The sequence below is a fragment of the Oryzias latipes genome, chromosome 10 (genome assembly GCF_053564925.1).
Source record: "Oryzias latipes strain Hd-rR chromosome 10, Olatipes_Hd-rR_3.1".
Taxonomy (NCBI): Eukaryota; Metazoa; Chordata; class Actinopteri; order Beloniformes; family Adrianichthyidae; genus Oryzias; species Oryzias latipes.
The window spans coordinates 31,663,087-31,683,720 of record NC_136246.1 but is presented as its reverse complement, the minus strand read 5'-3'; the positions used below and the strand labels follow the sequence as shown (position 1 = coordinate 31,683,720).

The following is a 20,634-nucleotide window of genomic DNA, read 5'->3' as shown; positions in this document are numbered from 1 at the left end:
AAAACGTCGAATTCGGGGCTCGAACCTAGAACCTCTGAAAGCATGTGCCTCCAATTATACCGCTGAGCTACTGTCACTGACGTCAAAGTGGCAAGCCAGTGTATCTTGATCCCAGTGATTTCTCTATATACAACGTCCTCAGTGTATTGTTTAATTAGGAAGAACCGAATTGAAATGATCCTAAGCCAAAGAACGTTTTTTACTAGGAGACATGGTAAAATGCAATGAACTGACGCTGATTCCTAGGGATGCGAATAGAAGCCCCATGAAGACTCATTGGGGTTCATGTAATTGTGCCGGAAAAATGAACCACCCATTCACAACTTCGAAACCACACAGAACAGTGGCTTCTGGTGGCAGACTGGATATATATCGACGTATGTTTCAACAAAGCTCCTTGTGGAAATGATGAAAAAACGTGAAACAGAACAATGTTGTTGACGATGATTAAAAAAACATAAAACAACACAACGTGTGAGGTTTTCTCTGTGAGAAGTGCTTGACACAGCAAAATACACATCACATGGAATAAAAAAATAAACGCAAAAAACCGTTAAAGACTGGAGTCGAACTCAAAATCTCATGATGTTCATACCACTGTTTATCCCGCTGAGCTATTATTTCCCAGACACTGTATGCTGAAACACTTTTTTTTATCAAGGTGAACCGCACTCCGAAACGCCGTGTCAAACGGGCCATCCCTACCAGAATGCACTGCGTTCGGACCACAATGCAATGCGTGTGAACCACAATTCATTGCGTTTGAATTATTCGAAGATAGCTGCCGGTTGCGCAAGGAAAACAACCGAAACATGTAAGTATATTAAAAAGTATCTAGTAACTGTTGTAAAATATATGTGTAAATGCATAAGATGATGTGTTTAATATGTTATATTCCTCAATCGACAACCTAGATTGTTTTGAAGCTCATCAAGTTCGGTAATGCTAACGCTAACGCGAATTAGCCCCGAAGGCTAAAAACAAACGCTAGTTATTACATCAAAAAGCAGTGACTTCTAAACGTAGTCATAAGTTATTAAAACATTTTTTAATGTGTTTATATATGAAGGGACAGACGAGGAAGAGGAAAATCTAATCCATCTATGGATGGAGAAAGATAGCTTATTTGTTTTCAGGCAAGCTCGTGCCGGATCATGGAGGGAAGAGAGACACTCGATCATGATTAGATTTGTCTTCATTTATTAATAAACTGTTAATCGTTGTCATAGTGGGGTAAAGTTTTTTGTTGAAAGAGCCAGAGGAAAGGACAAAGAGCAACACGATAGTCTGTTCAGCTTACTTGAGTTGAAAACATTGTTCAAAAATGTTATGTTGCCGTTGTTTTTCCTATTTGTTTAATAAATGCATGAACAAAAAATTGAATAATTTACATGTATTATTTAAATCTGAGGTATTTTTAACAATCCCAAAAGGATTTTCATACAGATATCAAATGTACATATTTACAATTTCGTTTTATATGTTAACATATATTTGTATACATGTTAACAATCATCATGGTCCTCCAGAGTCATGTCGGACACAGTTGGAGTTGAAAGGAAAGCAGAGATTTGTCCTCGCAGATGGACGCCACTTTGCTCGTCCTGCTGGTTCCTGGTGTTGCCCTTTGTGGCTCAACATCTGCGGCTCCCAGCAGTCCCCTTCACAGATGCACACATTGTGCAGGATGGTGCTGCAGGCAATGATTTTCATTGCAAAGGTTGGTTTTACTTCCAACGCCCCCAGAAATATTGCTCTCCTCCTTATCATGCGAAATGCTCTCTCTCCACCACAGAGCGTGCCCTGGTTGTAACGGGCCTCAATGGCATTCCTCATGTCAGCAGCATGATGGGATGTGCAATGCAGTGATACCCACCATCACCCAAAAGATTCCTTCAGGTGGGTATGTTTTATTTACATAAATTGGGCTTTTACGTAGAACCTGTGAATCATGGATTGATCCTGGATTTCCAACAAAAATATCTATAAATGTGGCACTAGAGTCACATACAGCCTGCATTTGAATGGAATAAAAAAGTTTCCTGTTAAAATAACAAACTGCATTTTCTTTTAGGCCCTTTATTCATATGTGGAAGCCATCGATGCTCCCTGTGACCTTTTGAAAGGTGGAAGACCCAGCGAGCTGCTAAAAAACCAGAGGTGACTAATGGCAGTTTAGCTGAACATTTCCTCATATTTACCTGACCTGAAATCTCTGGATGTGTCTGCTGAGCTCCTCATCAAACACACAAGTGAGTCTGAGCTGACTGTTCAGAAGATTCAGACTGAAGAAATCTCCTTTATAAAGTTGATAGATGTCACATTTGTTCCTAGGTTTAATTTTCTGATATAAAGCTAAGACTGATTGAACACATGATATAAAAAATAAGATTTTATCCTGAATAAAAAAAAATCCAACTTTACTTTCATTAGTTTTTATTGTTAAGTGGCTTCTTAACTGGATCTAGATGTAAAAGGAGCAAGGTTCAAAGTACTTTTAGAGCTTGTTAAAAAATACCCAATGTCATTCTAACATTCTAACATACTCTAATCAGAGTCAGAGGACAGAGTCTGGTGTGGATGAACTGGACTGGCCTGCACAGAGTCCTGATGTCATCTGCCCTCAGCTGCTTCCCTGCTCTTCAGTGGCCTGGAGTGAGAAACCTGATCTGGTTTATTGCTGCATGAAGGTCTCTGTGGATGTTTTCTTTTCTAAAGTTCTGTCCTTGTTCTTAGGAGAACAAAGTAGCAGCATCTTCCTTAAAGAAATCCTCCTCTTTTACTGTGACATTTGAGGATCTTTGATGGTGGTGTAGGATGTTTTTTTTCTGGAGGGTCCAGATTTAGAAAATAGATTTCTCAACTATCTGATTGTCCAACTAAGAACTCTGTGGCTTTTCCATCTCACTCATGTGTGTGTTTGAGATGTGTTTTTGTTTCTGAAAAATGTCTCATCTGCAGCAGAAAGCCCTGAGAAGCAGAGACAGCTGCAGGAGAATCAACAACGAATCCTGCAGAGACTCCAGTTCAGCTTGATGAGGAGAAGGAAACGTGATGATGATGATGTCACACTTGGAGGAAGATGAAGGTACATGAGTTTAATTGTGTTTGTTTATTTTATTGCATGAATAGGGATTGTTCTTTTCTGCATTCTTGTTTGTTTTTATGTACAGCACCTTGAGCTGTGTTTTCCATGAAAGGTGCTATAGAAATAAACTTCATTTGAATTTGACTATGTAGCGCGTGGATCGGGGCAGGTGGGGGTCTCTGAAACGGAGAAGGCGGGGCTCCACGTCTGCAGATGTGAGCGTTAAAGCCAGCAGACTGGTGGTCTCTCAGAGAGGGGGGGCTGTGTGTGACGTCAGTGACAGTGAGGGATGCTGGTCTGACTGCAGTGAACGGTCTCAGGGCAGCTCTTTGCTGTCTGCTAGTCAGGACATGAAGCTGGATCCTGCTCACATGTTCAGACTTTATCTGAACATTTCCTCATATTTCCCTGACCTGAAATCTCTGGATGTGTCTGCTGAGCTCCTCATCAAACACACAGCTGAGTCTGGGCTGACTGTTCAGAAGATTCAGACTGAAGAAACTTCCTTTGTGAAGTTGATAGATGTTACATTTGTAACATGTTACAAAAAAGTATTTTCCTGAATCAAAAAATCCAACTTCAGGTTCAAAGTACATTTTGGGGCTTCTTTTAAATACCTAATGTAATTCTAACATTCTTGTTGTGCTTTTTAGCAGGATTCAGTGACAGAAAAATGTTTAGACACACCTGAAATGTGTGTGTTTGATAAATGTGTTTGTCTTTTCCAGTCATCATGAACCTGCAGCTGCTGGATTCTCTCAGTCGACTTTTCCAGAGTGAGGATGCAGGATTTGAACAATTGGTCTAGACGCTACACACAGATGTTCAGCTCCATCCAGGACCCACAGTCAGCACCATCCTCAGCAAACATTGTTCCAGCTCCAGAGGACAGGTACACTCTGCTGTTCTCTGTTCATTGATAGGAAATGATATTTGGAGGAGGTTTCTGTTTTTCATGATGTGTGTTTCTGTCTCTAAGAATCTTCAAGGGGAGGCTCCATCTGCCAGGTGCTGCACTTTGGACTGCATCCCTTCCTCTTCCAACAAGGTCCATGAAGACATGGAGGACAGAGTCTGTGGGATGACCTGGACTGACCTGCACAGAGTCTGAACTGGATGGGCGACACTTCAGTTCATGTGAGTCAAGGCAGGTGAGTGTATACTTTTGGTACTATGGTGTACATGTGAGTACATCACAGAGATGCTCTGCAAAGTTCCTGAGCAGCTGGGGGCAGATAAATTCTGATCCTGCGGGTTTCCTGCTCTTCAGTGGCCTGGAGTGAGAAACCTGATCTGGTTTATTGCTGCATGAAGGTCTCTGTGGATGTTTTCTTTTCTAAAGTTCTATCCTTGTTCTGAGGAGAAAAAAGGAGCAGCATCTTCCAGAAATAATTTTAATAATTTTATATACAAGTATTTACAAATACATTTATATTAACAGATATATTTAAAGATTTACATATTTATTCGCTCTTAAGTGAAATAGAAATGATCTATTTTGAGCCACAATTATAATTCTCTATGTTCACTTTGAGTGTAGTACATTTTTTTATTCACTAGATGGTACCAAGAGTGGTGCACAAAATAGTTGGTACCCCTCAGTTAAAGAAAGAAAGTCCCCAATGCTCACTGAAATGACTTGAAACGTTCAAAAGTAACAATAAATAAAACATTTTTGAAAGTTAAATAATCACAATCAGCCATTAATTTTGAGTTGTTGATTAACAGAATTATTTAAAAAAAACTAATGAAATAGGGCTGGACAAAAATGATGGTACCTCCATAACTTATTATTTTGTTGCACAACCTTTTGAGGTAACCACTGCAATGAAACGGTTTCTGTATTTGTCAATGAGCCTTCTGCACCTGTCCACAGGTATTTTGGCCCACTCCTCATGAACAAACTGCTTCAGTTGTCTCAGGTTTGACGGGTGTCTTCTCCAAATGGCATGTTTCAGCTCCTTCCACTGATGTTCAATGGGATTCAGATGTGGGCTCATAGAAGGCCACTTCAGAATGGTCCAACGCTTTTCTCTGAGCCATTCTTAGGGGGTTTTGGCTGTGTGTTTTGGATCATTGGCCTGTTGGCAGACCCATGACCTCCAGCTGAGACCAAGCTTTCTGACACTATGCAGCACATTTCTACCCGGAATGCCTTGATAATCTGGAGATTTCATCTTAACCTTGCACAACTTCAAGACACCCTGTGGCAGATGCAGCAGAGCAGCCCCAAAACAGAACTGAGCCTCCTCCATGTTTCACAGTAGGGACAGTGTTCTTTTCATTGGATGCTTCATTTTTGAGTCTATGAACATAGAGCTGATGTGCCTCACCAAAAAGCTCCAGTTTTGTCTCATCTGTCCAAAGGACATTTTCCCAGAAGCTTTGTGGCTTGTCAATGTGCGTTTTTGAAGTCCACTCTGGCTCAAACAACGACGACGAATGGTGCGATCTGACACTGATGTACCTTGATCTAGGAGTTCACCTTTAATGTCTTTGGAGGTTGTTCTGGGCTCTTTGGATACAATCCAACTATCCGTCTCCTCAGTTTGTCATCAATGTTCCTCTTCCATCGTCCAGTGAGGTTGGCTACTGTACCGTGGGTCTTAAACTTCTGAATAATATGTGCCACTGTTGTCACAGGAACTTCAAGCTGCTTAGAGATGCGGAGCAGATGTGGTCTGTGACGTCTGCACTGGAAAAAACGACACGCCCTGAAGTCCTGTCTGACCAGCCTTTCTCCTTCCTGGGAGGAACACCTTCAGCCTCATTTGAAAGCAGCTGCATTGAAGAAACACAAGCTGGTGGGACCCTCCAAGAACCTGCAAGAGAACATCTGCTCCTCCAGTCATGATGAGGTGATGAGGATGTTCTGTCACACTGATCACAATCTGTTCTCTCTGCTCTGTGGAAGAACATAACACCGTCTCATCTCACAGCTGCTTCAACAGCAGGTGGAGGAGAGTGAGGAGATCTTCACTTAGATGATCCGTCTCATCCAGAAGAAAAGAGGTGAAGTGAAGAACAGGATCAGATTCCAACAGCTAACTGAAGCGAGGCGGGTCAAAGGTCTTCAGAAGGAGCTGGAGATGACTGAGCTGATGAGGAGATGCTGTGAGCGTCAGCAGAGTCTGGATGGCAAAGCAGTTATCTGTCACTGACACCTGTGTTCTTTATGATATGAATAAATCAAGTCAACGTGGTATTCTGTCATTTTCTCACTGAGTGAAGATGCTTGAATGCTTCCCATAACCTACAATGATTGACATGTAACACTCACAAAAGCTCATCTAGCTTACATACTGATGTGGTAGCAATTTTACCTTTTTGTAAGAATTCAAACAACTTTCTGTGTGTGAACATGTTAAAAAAATCATGTTAGGCCAGAATTAAAGAAAACCATCAGTCTTTAAAGGAGAAATGGAGCAGTTCAAACCTCATTGAATGTGGACAGGTGGGTATTTATTTTTTCTGATGATATAAAGATGCTTTGTACTTAAAAATAGGCTTCCAAATTTTAGGGGAACAAATGTAACCAAAAAAAATCTATAATCATTTTTAAATACAAAGGTGTTTTTTTATTTAAATTGAAAATAGTAATCAGGTTTTAAGGGGGGGGGGGGGCATTGATACAGACAGTTAAAATGTAAATACATTTTAACTGTTGTGCTACATGCTCATAAGTCATCACCAATAAAAAAACTGCTCTCTGCTAACAAAGTATGATTAAAAAAAAACATCTTGTCCATTCACAAAGGTGTATTTTATGTCAAATTAGTTTGTATTGCTTAGAAATGTCACAAAAGAGTCATTTATAAAAAAATACATTATATATTAAACGTTTTTATTCCACCAGGAAGCCGCCATTTTGTGAAGCTGCTGTAGACAAATTTTGAAAGGAATTAAATAAATGCTGATACTATTTTATATAAAAGCGTTGTCACTGTTGTAATTCACAGATTCACTCTTTTTTTCTGCAAACAGTAACTAATGCTGAGTCGGTGCTTAAAACGTTGTGAATAATAAAGTATTATGATTTTGTAGTTGCAAAAGTCCTACAAATGGTTTTGCCCGTTTTCTATCCAATCACGTCAACAACAATTGGGGTGTGGCTGTCTGTGATTGGTCCAAGGTGGTAGAAGCTTCTGGAACGGTGGAGAATTCGTCCCTTTTCACACGGGACTTCTGAGTGATCGGACGTGTCTGTCAGAGCTCTGTGAGAAAAGGTTTTCCTTGGTTTCTGCACCCAGAGGATCGGCTGATTTTCGCCAGAGAAGGATCTCTACTGCCTGTTACTTCGACCAAAAGAGGATTTAACTCCATCTATTTCCACGAAGAGTTTTTATTCTCCACCCATCCCCCCGTTTTTTCTTCTCCTCTGTCTCTGTAGGACTCCATTTTGTTGCCCCGGCCCACTTTTTAGGTCGAGAAGGTAAGCGTTTCATAAATATCTCAGACGTATTTGAGAGTAAAATGCTTGTGCTTTATATTTCTGCTGTTGTAAAAAAGAGTGTTGCATTTTAGTCACTTTGTTTGCTGTGTGTCGAAGTTTAGCCGAACTTCAAAGCATTGCCGTTTTAAGCTAGCTAACTAGCGTTAGCAAGCCTGAACATTGAAAGACCAAATTTAAAAGTATTTGAGTGAAATGCTTGGTTTATTTTGCTGCTGTTGTGAAGATGAGTGTTGCATTATTTGTGTAATTTTATCGGTGACTTTGCCTCGTGTTGAAGTTAGCTTAACTTCAAAAGGATGACATTTTGAAGCTAGCTAGCTAGCGCGTTAGCTAGCTAGTCCAGACCCAAACTTGAAAGTATTTGAGAGTAAAATGCTTGATTTATTTTTCTGCTGTTGTAAATATAAAACATGAGTGTTGCATTTGTGTGATTTTTATCAGTGACCTTGCCTCGTGTTGAAGTTATCTTAACATCAAGTGGACGTTTCTTGAAGCAAGCTAGTTTGTGTTAGCTTTGTCAGTATGGAATTACCCAAAGCTAAAGTATTGTTTCATATTTTTGCTGTTGTGATTGTTGCATTTGTGTAATTTATTAGTGGCGCAGCTTCGACTTGGCTTTAGCTTTAACTTCAAAGGACAGTCGGTGTGTTTGATGTTGCCGGAATGGTGTGTGTGTGTGGGGGGGGGGGGTGTCGGTCGGTGTTCACTCATCTGTTCATGCGGTTTGCTGCTTTATTGCTGTGGCATTGTCTAATTTTATTGTGTTATTGCTTGGTGATTTTATATATATTTTGCTGTTATTCATTATTCAATTCAGTGCTGATTGTATTGCTTTCATTCAGTTTAGAATTAAAAATGTCTTAAAATGCATTAAGAGTTGCATTTAAAAAAATCTAACTGCACATGAAAAAATTCAGCTATGTTCTAAATCTTTTGTCAAAGAGGTAAAGCATTTATTAAATAAGTGTTCTTTTGTTAAGTCATTAAGAGTTTATTAAAACGTATGACATTTTTAAATTGGGGTATTATTTTGTGTTTAAAATGTTCCAAGTTCACATGGATTGGTAAGATCATTACAAATAGAACCTGCTAGGATTCTTTTTTTTTTTTCTTGCTCATTTAACCTGAAATGTGACTCACATTGGGTTACATTTGCATGTAGGTAGATGCTATTATGTATTAGTTACTGTCTTCGCAGTGATTGTTACTGTTGACTCCTGGATGTTGTGATTGATTCTACTTGGTAGATTTAATTTGAATGCTGTGATTTTTAGTGTGAATTTACCTATGGATGGTTTGGGCTTGCTGGTGCAGCTGGTTTCTTAATGATCACTCATGGAGCTGCATGTTGTTTTGATGCAAGTTTGTGAGATTGTGTAACCTCAGCTAAATGATGAAGTTGAATTTAGTCAGATCTGTGGATTTATGGCTGAGGATCTCCTGAAACTGTAGAGTTTATTCGCTGACTTGATGCGAAATTAAATGCCTGTTTGTGATCTGTGCATCCTCTGGAGGAAAATATTGGTAAAAAGTTAGATTTTCTTTAAGATCTGTTTGTTAAAACAAAAAAGATTTAAAGCACATTTATTTCATTCTGTAGAAGTGTTTTGGAAAAGATTAATAGAAGTAATGAATAAAGAACTGATGGCTCACCAAAATAGACTTCATATATGTAGCAGAAGAAGCCATTTTGAACTAGTAATGTTACTTTTCAAAGGGTATCTTATTAAAAACAGGTGTGCTTTTCTCCAAAGGGTAAAAAACCTCTTGAAAAAAATGCTTTCTAGTATTTCAACTTTCTTTTTAAATGAAATGACAGTTCAGATAAAAATCTTGATTGTAATAAATGTAACTTGCAGCTGCACAGTCAGAAGTCAGACGGGTTTTTCTGCTGCAAACATTTTGAACATGCTGGTTGCTGCACTAAATCAGTTTTCCTGACATGAAAGAGACCTGTTAATGCACCTGGCTGATTTTTGTTTTTATTTTATTTTTTATTGTCGTTTTGGCCATTTCCTGCTGCTTGGCCAGATTTATCTTATTTCTGGGCTGACTGTCCATGTGAATTTTAGCATGTCCTGCTTCTGCTGCTGCAGTGGTCAGCAAAAAGTTATATTTTCTTTAAGATCTGTTTTTTAAAACAAAAAGGATATATAGCACAGTATTTCATTCTGTGTTTTGGAATAGATTAATAGAATAATACTGAATAAAAGATTGACTGCTCACCAACAGTGGCAACTATTTTTGCTTGCTGTAAATCTTTTTCTAAAGTTTATTCTGAAAGAAACATACAATGCTTTTTAAACGTACTGCTATTATTTATATTGTCAAGGAAAATTAGTTTTAATGTATATTGGACAAAATGATCTTATATTATAAAAGTACTGGTTGTGCTAAAAGTGTTTTTGTGTGTTTTTGTGTGTTTATGATCTTTGTGTAGATGCCACGGGGCAAGGACCACCGCAGAGCCCGTGCCAGGAACTTCGCGCCCATGGACCTGGGACCGACTGGCCATCCAAGCCCGAGTGCTCCGAGTTCACGTAAGTAACTGAGATTTTTTTTCTCTCTCCATTATTGCATCAGTTTTATTCTGCTCCCGAATCTTTTATGAATTGATGCATGTGTATGTGCTGTTGGCTAAAAAGAGAACACACCCTAACGTGTTGTATTTCCCAGGCTCCGGCACTGGGTTTAGGCACCCCGTGCGAAGATGGCCAGTGTCTTCTGCCACCGGGAAGAGCCACAAGTGCCTTGTGCCGCCAGAGTCTCCCGGGGAGAAGGTAAAGTACCTGTGACTGACTGTTACCCAGTGTAAGTTATGGCTATGACAACAACTGCATGTGTTCCAGTTCGTCCTGGTGGTAGGAGACTCCCACCTTCGCGCCCTGGTGGACGGGATCGTCCGGATGCCTGGGGGTGGGGGCATGACCTTCGGGTTCATTTCCACCCCTGGCGCCAGTGCAGCCGAGCTGTACAAAGAGGTAAGGCACGCAAACATTCCACGTACCCCCGATCTTGTGTGTCTTCTCGCCCCCAGCAACAACCTGACGGCCAGCCGGACGCTCCCCGAGGCAGCTGTGGACTTCAGGCGGCTCCTGGCTCTGTTCCAGTCCAAGTGGTCCAAGGTAAGTGTGTTTTAATCGTTGCACGTTGAAGAGAAGCAGAGGGGGATGCAGCAGCAGCAGAAAGTGTAATTACTGAAGCTGGTTTGTGTGTTTGTGGGATTGTTTTACCAGCTCTTCGTCCTGGACTTCCCGCCTCGCCTGACTGTGGCCCCGGACCTGCAGACGTTCCTCCGCCAGGACTTCAACCGAGTGGCGGCGCAGATGGGTATAACATCATGTCCTTGTTGGTTGTCATGTAGATGATTGTCTGGGGGAACAGGTCACTAACTTTCATTCCTGTGCAGGCATTAAGTACCTGTCTGTTGCTGAGCACTTCAGCTTGGACCACTTGGAGCTGTGGGCCCGCGATGGGGTAGGTTGATGGTTCTGGTTGTTTTTGATGCAGACAGCTTTTCTCAGTACAATAAGTCTCAAATTAAATCTCGTGGGGTTTTTTGTTTTTTTGTGTCTCTCAGGTCCACCTGAGTGACGATGGAGGGATGGTCCTTCTGGCTTCCCTGCTGTGGAACTACTCTGCTCTGCAGCTGGTGGAGCCAGAGGTCCAGGCGCCTCCTCCTGCGTCGCCCCGGCCTGCCGTGCGGCGAGTCGCTCCTAAGGTGGTTGTGAGGGAGCACCCTGTGTCCCCTCCTCCAACCAACCCTTTTGAGTGGGCTTGCAAGGTAGGGAAGGCAAAGGTAAGCGTCAGCTCACTTTATACAAATGAAATGATTTTCCTGTTTTAAACTTGTACATGTGTTCAAGGTGAATCCAGCTTCCTTGAAAGCCAGACCAGAAGTGGCGTGTGCAGAGCAGGTCTGTGGTCCATGGAAGAGGCTAGTTCAAGTGTCTAAATAGTTTTCTCTTTCTTTCTCACTCTCTACAGAAAGCCAGTCCTTCGGGTGCAGACCGCTCTCCTCTGGCATCCTGGCACGGGCGGGGATTGGAGCAGGTGAGTTGCAGGAAAAATAAAACTGCAGTGTGTTTGTTGTGTCCACATGATAACATTTCTGTGTTTTCTATTCCACAGGCTGCTCCTCTCCCGGTGTCGCCCGTGCGCTTCAGCCCTGCTATTCTGGATCTGATGGACAAATTTTACCCGTCAGATCTGGACTGTGCTGGAGCTGCTGCGCCTGTTCCCGCTGGGAACAAGGTAAGTGTTTTGTCTTGATGCTCAGAGTTCAGAATAGCTTTAAAACTGCTCCTAAATACTTTTTTCTGGTGTTTGTCATTATTCGTCAGACGTCTCGTGCTAGACGTCGCCGGAGGGCTGTGGCTGCATCCCAGAGGGCTGCCCCCAGGCCCCAGGTAAGAAGAGGACACATTAATGTTGTGTGTTGTAGAGGTCAAAATAGAGTTTTAAAGTGAAATGTTCTTTCTTAAACACATTTAATGGTGTGTATTTTTTGTGTTCTTCTGTTTTTCACTAAGGCGGAGGTTCCCGAGCACGTGGAGGTGAAACCCCGGCCTTCACCTGCCAGGCGTGCCAGGAAGGAGAGGGTGCCGGCTCAGGTATAATGACTTTGTAGTTTCATTCAGTCAGAATGCTGCAGCACCTAGTTCATGGTAAAAGTGTGACCTTAAATACATTTCATGTTTGTATGCAGGACCGTGTGGGGGTGACACCTAGGTCTCCTACCAAGGACGTGACGGTGGAGCGGCCTGTGGACCAGGTGAGAGAAGAACAGAAAAAACCTCAATATTGACGTTTTTATTTATTTATATTCATTTTAAGTTTGACATGTTTGTTTGTGTTCCTACTTAAGCTTTTGTTGTGTGCTCTTTTAGTAGCAGACATGATTCTTGGGCAAGTATGATCAAAATGCTTCCTAAGCCTTGTATCCTTTTAAAGTAATGTCTTTCTTTTCTCCTATTTTTTCTAAAGGACCAGCAGCAGCGTGGACGGCCTGCTGCAGGAGGTAAGAAGAGCAGCAAAGGTAAGAGCTGTTCTCCTTCCTGCATCTGCTGTGTGGTTCAGCCAAGTTCAGACCCTGTAATCCTGTTTGGTCCCTCTGAAGGTAACAGTGAGGTGGTTGCTGCTCCTGCCAGTTGTAGTGTTGAGGCTGTGTCAGACTCTAGTTCAGTTGACATGGAGGTTGGTGTAACGTTTGGCTCCTCGGATGATGAGCTGCTAACCTCTGAGGTCCAGGAGCCTGGTCCTGTTCCTGCTGCTGGTACGTTAAAGTTCCCCAGCATCAGAGGATCGTTTCACCAGGGCAGTGAGCTGTTTGGGAGCAACACTGGGCGGCAGTGCATGGCCATCTCTTTGGTGGCTGCTGCCAAGCACACTGTTAAAGGTGTGTTTCAGTGGGACTGTTGTGAGTTAGATTCTGTGCTGCTTGCTGGAGATCAGGTTTACTCGGACCTGCAGAGACAGAACAAAATCACTGACTCTGCAGGTTTTCTGAGAGCGACTGATCTTCCAGATCAAGTAGTGGTGGATGGGGTTGAACTGTCCTGTGCTTTTGGGGAAGTTGTTAGCGGGGATGCTAAAATCGATTCGGGTGAATTTGTTGATGTGGGTGTGTTGGTTCCCCTGAAGGAGGGGTTGGCTAGGATGACGGCAAAGTACAACACATGTCTGCTGACACTGTGTGAGAACACGTGTGCCGTCATTGCTGAGAATGGACGCTGGGCTATTGTAGACTCCCATTCTCGCAGTCCTGAAGGGATGAGGGTCCCTGATGGATCCAGTGTAGTTTTGTTTTTTGACTCTGTGGGTGAAGTTCACGACTACCTGCAGAGGTCAGTTGAGGGCATTGTCCTCACAGAGTTTGAAATAGTTGGTGTTGTTTTTTCTGCTTCCAATACATTTAACCCTTTCTTAGGAAGTCCTGCAGAAAGTAACTCCCTGAACCTCTGCAAAGAGAGCCTCTTCCATGACACTTCATTAGATGTCACTGTAGAATCTAAACAGACAGCAACAAAACGAAAAATGGATTCAAAAATTGATAATGCAGACCCTTCAGTCGAAAACCTGAAGAAAGTCAAATTAGATGATGTTGCTGTGGAGGAACAGGATGTAATTTTTAGTGAGCCTGAGCAGGAAATTTTCTATTTTAACCCTTTAAATCGGCATGTCTGCCAGGCTCTGTCCTCAATGTTAAATATTGAGTTCCAAAATTTTAATGCCCCACCTGCTCCTCCCATTGGTTTGTTAGGGCCCCCTTGTACCAACGAAAAAATTATTGGAGATGGAAATTGTTACTTTAGGGCCATCTCTCAGGCTGTGAGCGGATCCCAAAACAGCCACAGAAAAATTCGGTTAGCCATCGTTAAACAATTGGAAACAAACCCCGATCTGTACAGCTGGGTAATTGGGCGCGAGTACTCCTCTGTGGCTGAGTACATAACCAAATCTAGAATGCGGTTTGTTAGTGTTTGGGCCACAGACGTGGAAATTCAAGCCACGGCTGATTTGTTAGGAGTAAATGTTTTTGTATTGTTTGATGGCAGGTGGCTTCGGCACCAGAGCAGCGGTCAGCAATTATGTGAAAATGCAATTTATATAGAAAATTGTGGTGGAACACATTTTGAGACTGTTTTGTGTGTTAAAGATCCACAACAGGACCGCTGTGCTAGTTGTTGTCCCTCTGCCAACAAACAACCAAAAACATATTACATGCGTTCATATGCCAAAGATGACAATAATTTGACAGGCGTACAGACAAATTCAATAACTGACAGCCAGATTAAATGTAGAAATTTAACTACTAAATACTTTCTATCCCAAAAAAGGCAACAAACAACAAAAAAGTTTAAAGGAAAAATCTACAGAGAAAACGAGAGGGAACGGTTGAAGCACACCATCCAAAAAAAATATTTTAAAGATGCAAGTTACAGACAGAAAGTGAAGTTGATAATTAAGACACGGCGACAAATAAGTTACGTTGAAAATGAAGATTATAGAGAAATGTTAAAGTCAAAAGTGAAAGCAAAATATAGACACGATGCCGCACACAAGACCATGATGAAAGCTCTGAGCATACAAAAATATAGAGATAATACAGCGCACAAGATCATGGTGAAAGCTCTGAGCAAACAAAAATATAGAGATAATGCAGCACACAAGATCGTGGTGAAAGCTCTGAGCAAACAAAAATATAGAGATAATGCAGCACACAAGATCGTGGTGAAAGCTCTGAGCAAACAAAAATATAGAGATAATGCAGCACACAGAACCAATGTGAAAGCTCTGAGCAAACAGAAATATAGCGGAGACTCGGCCCACAGGACCAAGGTGAAAGCTCTGAGCATAGACAAAAATAAAAGAGACGCCACACACAAGATTAAGGTTAATGTTGCAATCAAAAAGCGATACAGAGAAAACCCTGCATTCAGAAAGAGTGTCATAAATAATGTTCAACAGAAGAGGCAATTGAATAAAAAGAAAGCGGAGAGTTTTCAGGAAGTCATGCAGGACTTCCTAAAAAAGGTGGAAAAGGGTCCAGAGTTTGTTTGCTGTGTGTGCAACAGACTTCTGTTCCATCACCAGGTTTTGCTGTGTGTCAGGGAGACTTACAGCAAATCTGCGAAGATGGCAGAGATTGCAGATGTGTGCATTAGTGAGGACTACCTGCACCGCTGCAACATGGACTGTGAGAGCCCATGTTTGTTTTTAGAGACGGCGAGGAGCGCTCTTTGGATTTGCCACTGCTGCGACTCAAAGTTAAAAAGAGGTCTGACCCCGCCTGAGTGGGTCGGTAATAACCTGGAGGTTTGTCCTGTCCCACCTGAGTTGGCCTGTTTAAATAGTCTAGAGCAGCATCTGATTGCACTGCATATACCTTTCATGAAGATGCTTGCTCTGCCTAAAGGTGGGCAGAATGGTGTTCACGGCCCAATCACGTGTGTTCCTGCCAACTTGGTGCAAACGACCAATGTGCTGCCTCGGTCTGACATGGAAGGGTCTCTGTTGCGCGTCAAATTAAAGCGTAAACTGACTTACAAAGGTCATTATGAGTATCAGTTTGTGGATACCATGCACATTAGGCGGGCCTTGCAGTATTTGAAACGCAACAATAAATATTACAAAGACATAGACTTTAATGAAGCTTGGCTCAATGACTTTTGTAAAGAAGAATTGGAAGAAGAAAATCGAAACGAACCAGAAAAGCAGACGGACAAAAAAGAGGATGAGGCCGATGATGGAGAAGATGAGCTTCTCCATGACAGACAGAATCACTGCATGTTCCAAGATTCTGCTCTGTTCCCAGTGGACATCGGCCAAGAAGTCCTGGATCAGTATTTTGAAGACATTTTGAATTTGGCCCCGGCGGAAGGCAATAATCCGGTCCGATTATTGACTAATCGAGAAAATGAAGCTAAATGTTTTCCTGTCATCTTTCCCGATGGTAAAAACGTTTACCATGAAAGCAGAAAGTTCAAATTAACTCTATCGCGTTACTTTAACAACAGGATCCTCCATGCTGACGGTAGGTTTGCACAGAACGTCGAGTACATCTTTTTTGCACAGTACATGTCGGAGGTGGAGAAGGTTGTTTCTAGTGTGTCTGTGGCTCTCAGAAAAGAAAAATCAGGAAGTGCATCTGAAGGTGTAAGTGCCGATGCACATTCTGAGAAAACCCTGAAGAAGCTGCTGGAAGCAGATCAGGGCTTTTGTTTCCTCCGGCCTATTCGAGGCACTCCGGCATTCTGGCAGGCAACACAGAAGGACCTGTTGGCCTGTGTTCGTCAGCTGGGTATTCCAACGTGGTTCTGTTCGTTCTCTGCTGCCGACATGCGTTGGAAAAATCTCCTCGACACTGTGTTAAGACAGGAGGGGAGAACCCAGACAGCTGACCAGTTGGATTGGGCTGAGAGGTGTGAATTGTTGCGCAGGAACAGTGTCACAGCAGCACGCATGTTTGACTTCCGCTGGCACTGTTTCCTGAGGGTGGTCCTGATGTCTCCGGCTAATCCTATAGGGAAAATTGTGGATTTCTTTTATAGGATTGAGTTTCAGCAGCGTGGGTCCCCTCACGTGCATGTTTTGTTTTGGATTGAGGGGGCTCCACGGATAGGGAAAGAGTCGGAAGAGGAGGTCGCGGCGTTCATAGATAGATACGTCACCTGCGAGATTCCTCAGGATGAAGTGTTGAAGGAAATTGTTCTGGCTGTCCAGCAGCACTCTAGGAACCACACCAAGTCATGTAAGAAGGGCGGGACCAAATGTCGCTTCAACTTTCCAAAAACAGCATCCGGCCGCACATTTGTTATCGAAGATGAAAAGATTGTGAAATGCCCAAAATGTACCGACCCGAACGTTAAAGCCGGCGAAGTATCCAAATTAGAATGCATCTGCTGGAAGATTGACATGAAGAAGCAGATTGCTGCGGAGGCATTTGACTTTTTGACCGAAATTAATCGCGTTGTTAATGACGACAAATCAGAATTCAAAACCCTGGAGCAGATCTTTGAGTATTTCCAAATTGACCAGGAAATATACGAGAAACTGTTCAGGGCCTGCCATCGGAGAAGCCAGGTCGTCCTAAAAAGAAACAAAAATGAAATCTGGATCAACCCCTACAACAAGTCCCTGTTAAAATGTTGGAATGCAAACATGGACATTCAGTACATCGTTGATGCGTTCGCTTGCGTCGTGTACATCATCTCGTACATTTCAAAAGAAGAGCGCGAAATTGGCCTGTTGTTGCGAAACACCCAAAAAGAAGCGGAAAAGGGAAACACCAGTGCAAAAGAGACACTGAAGAAATTAGGCACCGTATATTTACACAATCGGCATGTGTCGGCTCAAGAAGCAGTGTATAGATTGGCTAATATGCACCTAAAAGAATGCTCCAGAAAAGTTGTGTTCATTCCAACCGGGGACAACATCATTAGGATGAGCAAACCGCTTGCTGTTCTGCAGCAGCAAGATGAGTCCGGGTCCCAGTGGATGCTAAACATCGTGGACCGGTACAAAAATAGGCCACACGATCAGGAATTTGACGACCTGTGCATTGCTACTTTCGCGTCCGAATATCGGCTATTGTCAAAAAACGAAAGCTCCAAAAATGCGATAGAGCTCCAAAATAATTGTGGTCTGGTCGTAAAACGCACACGCACCAAACCTGCAGTCGTCCGTTATGCGCGCTTCTCCGAGCACAAAAATCCGGAGCGGTTTCATTTGAGTATTCTCCAATTATTCCTCCCGTATCGCACGGACGACGACCTGAAACCGCAGGATTTCAAATTCAATCAGGATTATTATAAGAATGGTACAGTGCGTCTTCGTAGCGGTGAACACACTGTTGAAAGTGTTGTTGATCGGAACCGGGAGAAGTTCGAGCTTGAGGCTGATGCGTTAGAGCTGGCCCAGGCTGAGCTGTCGGATGCAGAGTTTTTGGAGGCTGCATGGGACATTTTGGTCCCCGGGGCCCAGTTGGAGCAGCGGGAGAGTGAGATGGAGCAGCGAGAGCAGCTGGTAGAGAGAGGGACAGAGGGGGAACATCAGGAGGACATTCCAGATCTGGATGTTCTCCGTGGAGAAGCTGCTCGACTAGAGAAGAGTCCCGGTCTCAGTAGGGAGGAGGGGCTGTTGCTCATCAGCTCTCTGAATGAGCTGCAGCTCTCCACCTTCCTACATGTCAGAGAGTGGTGTTTACAGAAGGTCTCAGGTCAGAATCCAGATCCTCTGCACATGTTTGTTACAGGCGGTGCAGGGACTGGAAAGAGCCACCTGATCAGAGCGATCCAGTACGAGGCTACGAGGTTGCTGTCACCTCTGTGTCTCCAGCCGGACGCTGTGTCGGTTCTGCTGACCGCCCCCACAGGGATTGCTGCCTACAGTCTGAAGGCAGCAACCATTCACACTACATTTGGAATCGGTACAGAATTCCGTCTGCCGTACTCTCCTTTGGGCGAGGAGAAACTTAATTCTATGCGCGTTAAGTACCACGATTTGCAGATTTTGATCATTGATGAGATTTCCATGGTGGACCACAGACTATTGATCTACATCCACGGCAGACTGCGACAAATTAAACAAACAGGTGACTTTTCCCCATTTGGAAAAGTGTCAATTATCGCTGTTGGAGATTTCTATCAGTTGCCTCCCGTTAGAGGGAAACCACTTTATGCAGACAAATCTGAGCTAAATTTGTGGTCCATGTGCTTCAAAGTGGTTGAACTGAGAGAGATCGTCCGACAGAAAGACCAAGCATTTGCACAGATGTTAAACAGGCTTAGGACGCGTACAAAAGACACTAAATTGTTGCCCAGTGATGTGCAAATGCTGAAGCAGTGTGAAACGGGCGAGGACAGCACGGCTTTGCACATTTTCCCCACCAATGCCCAAGTGTTTCAACACAACTTGGAGCAGCTGAAAATTACATGTGAAAATTATTGTGAAATTGTTGCAGAAGACTTTATCCCGAGTAAAGAGACGGGTAAACTGCAACTGATGAGTGGGCATCATAAAAAAGTGAAGAACAGCTGTTTGGAAGAGAGGCTGTTATTGGGAGTCAACGCTCGAGTGATGCTATGCAAAAATTTAGACATCACAGATGGATTGGTAAATGGGGCATGCGGCATAGTCACCCACATTGAATCTTACACAGAGGGGGGGTTTCCAAAATATGTTTATGTGAAATTTGACGACGAGGAAATTGGGAAAATAGCTCGGAGAACGTGTGCCAAAGCCGACTTGCCTGGTTCCACTGCTATAGAGCCCGAGGAAGAGCGGGTGAGCCAAAAGGGGGGGATGAGGAGACAGTTCCCACTCAAGCTGGCATGGGCTTGTACCGTCCACAAGGTACAAGGCCTGACCGTGGACAAGGCTGTGGTCTCCTTTAACAAGATCTTTGCTGCTGGACAGGTGTATGTTGCTGTGAGTCGGGTCAGGACCATCGAGGGGTTAATCATTCGGGATTTTAAGGAAAAGGCGATTTACTGCAATAAACATGCGAAGGCTGCTCTGCAGAAGATGCCCCCCCTCCTGAGTGGTGAAAGATGTGACCCGTCTTCTTTCAGAGTTTTCCTGCTGAATGTTCAGGGATTATGCAGACATGTCTCCTATCTGGCCCACTGTACACAGCAGCTGCAGCCTAACTGCATTGCTGTGACGGAGACATGGCTGACCCCTAGTTCTGCCTTAGAAGCTGTCCAAATGGACGGCTTCAGTTTCCACAGCCGTCCGAGAGGGGTTTCCTACAGTGGAACCAACCCAGCATTAGTTGGCCTGAAGAGCCAGCAACATGGTGGGGTTGGGATCTACTGTACGGACGGAGGAGACTACCAAATTCTGGAGAAGCCAGACCTTAATTTGGAGTGTATTGTTTACAGGAGTCTGGCTCTAAATTTAGTGTTAGCTGTAGTGTATCGGCCCCCCTCCTATCCTGTAGTGCTGTTTAGATCCCACCTACAGGATTTAGTACTTTGGTTAGAAACTCAAAGTGAATCAGTAGTAGTGATGGGAGATTTTAATGAAGACATCCTGAAGTCCTCTTCCATTTTTAATCTGATGACGGACAGAGGCTTCAGGCAGCATGTCACTTCTCCCACAACAGAGAGGGGGGAAACCATCATAGATCATGTCTATGCCAAAACTTCCAAATTTACTGTCAAGGCCGTGGTCAGTCAAATTTACTTTAGTGACCACGAGGGGATCCTCTGTTCATTTAGTGCATCCTAGAGGGGGGAGTTTTCTGCTGGAGACAGCCTGGTGTTTATTGTAGGGTGGGGAATTGTCGTTGGATTTGTTTCTAGTGAAAAGGGGGGGGGGGGGTGAAACATGATGGAGTGCATTTTCTGGGAAACATTATTTTATAACTTTCTTTCATGTTAAATGTCATATTAAATGGCATATCTATTTTAAAGGGTAAGTTCTTGATTTTTGTTCTTCAATGCATGTGTTCATGTTCAAATGTTCGGTTTCTTTTACTGTATTTCAACAAGCATGTGACACAGACACCTAATTTCTAACAGCTTTTTAAAGCAATTGGATTGACATTCACTTCAAATGTGTTTGATCATTAGAAGTCTAATGCAGG

General features: G+C 43.1%; 1 protein-coding gene across 10 annotated transcripts; it reads left to right on the top strand.

The window, feature by feature from the left end:
* The first annotated feature begins 738 nt into the window (after nt 1–738).
* On the top strand, nt 739–20,541 carry LOC144994780 (uncharacterized). Of its 10 annotated transcripts, none has more exons than XM_078953762.1 (22): nt 739–814; nt 1,530–1,720; nt 1,796–1,899; nt 2,075–2,160; nt 2,556–2,655; nt 2,965–3,088; nt 3,817–3,980; nt 4,068–4,239; nt 5,732–5,946; nt 6,028–7,520; nt 9,982–10,081; nt 10,218–10,321; nt 10,391–10,666; nt 10,778–10,871; nt 10,951–11,018; nt 11,122–11,340; nt 11,529–11,594; nt 11,673–11,795; nt 11,885–11,950; nt 12,074–12,154; nt 12,250–12,315; nt 12,528–20,541. In XM_078953762.1, the coding sequence occupies exons 11-22, from the start codon at nt 9,982–9,984 to the stop codon at nt 20,274–20,276; spliced, it is 9,012 nt and encodes a 3,003-aa protein (XP_078809888.1). In that variant the 5' UTR covers nt 739–814; nt 1,530–1,720; nt 1,796–1,899; nt 2,075–2,160; nt 2,556–2,655; nt 2,965–3,088; nt 3,817–3,980; nt 4,068–4,239; nt 5,732–5,946; nt 6,028–7,520; the 3' UTR covers nt 20,277–20,541. The 10 variants fall into 10 exon arrangements, with proteins under 10 accessions (XP_078809888.1, XP_078809885.1, XP_078809887.1 ...); XM_078953759.1 differs by having other exon boundaries at nt 2,962–3,088; XM_078953761.1 differs by having other exon boundaries at nt 2,556–2,690.
* Nucleotides 20,542–20,634: the final 93 nt, after the last annotated feature.

Excerpts from the sequence above, each read along its gene's own strand:
- LOC144994780 (XM_078953762.1), top strand. The coding sequence starts at position 9,982 with ATGCCACGGGGCAAGGACCACCGCAGAGCCCGTGCCAGGAACTTCGCG. Across the intron at positions 10,322-10,390 it reads CAGAGTCTCCCGGGGAGAAG|TTCGTCCTGGTGGTAGGAGA; the intron begins GTAAAGTACCTG and ends CATGTGTTCCAG. Across the intron at positions 10,667-10,777 it reads TCCAGTCCAAGTGGTCCAAG|CTCTTCGTCCTGGACTTCCC; the intron begins GTAAGTGTGTTT and ends TTGTTTTACCAG.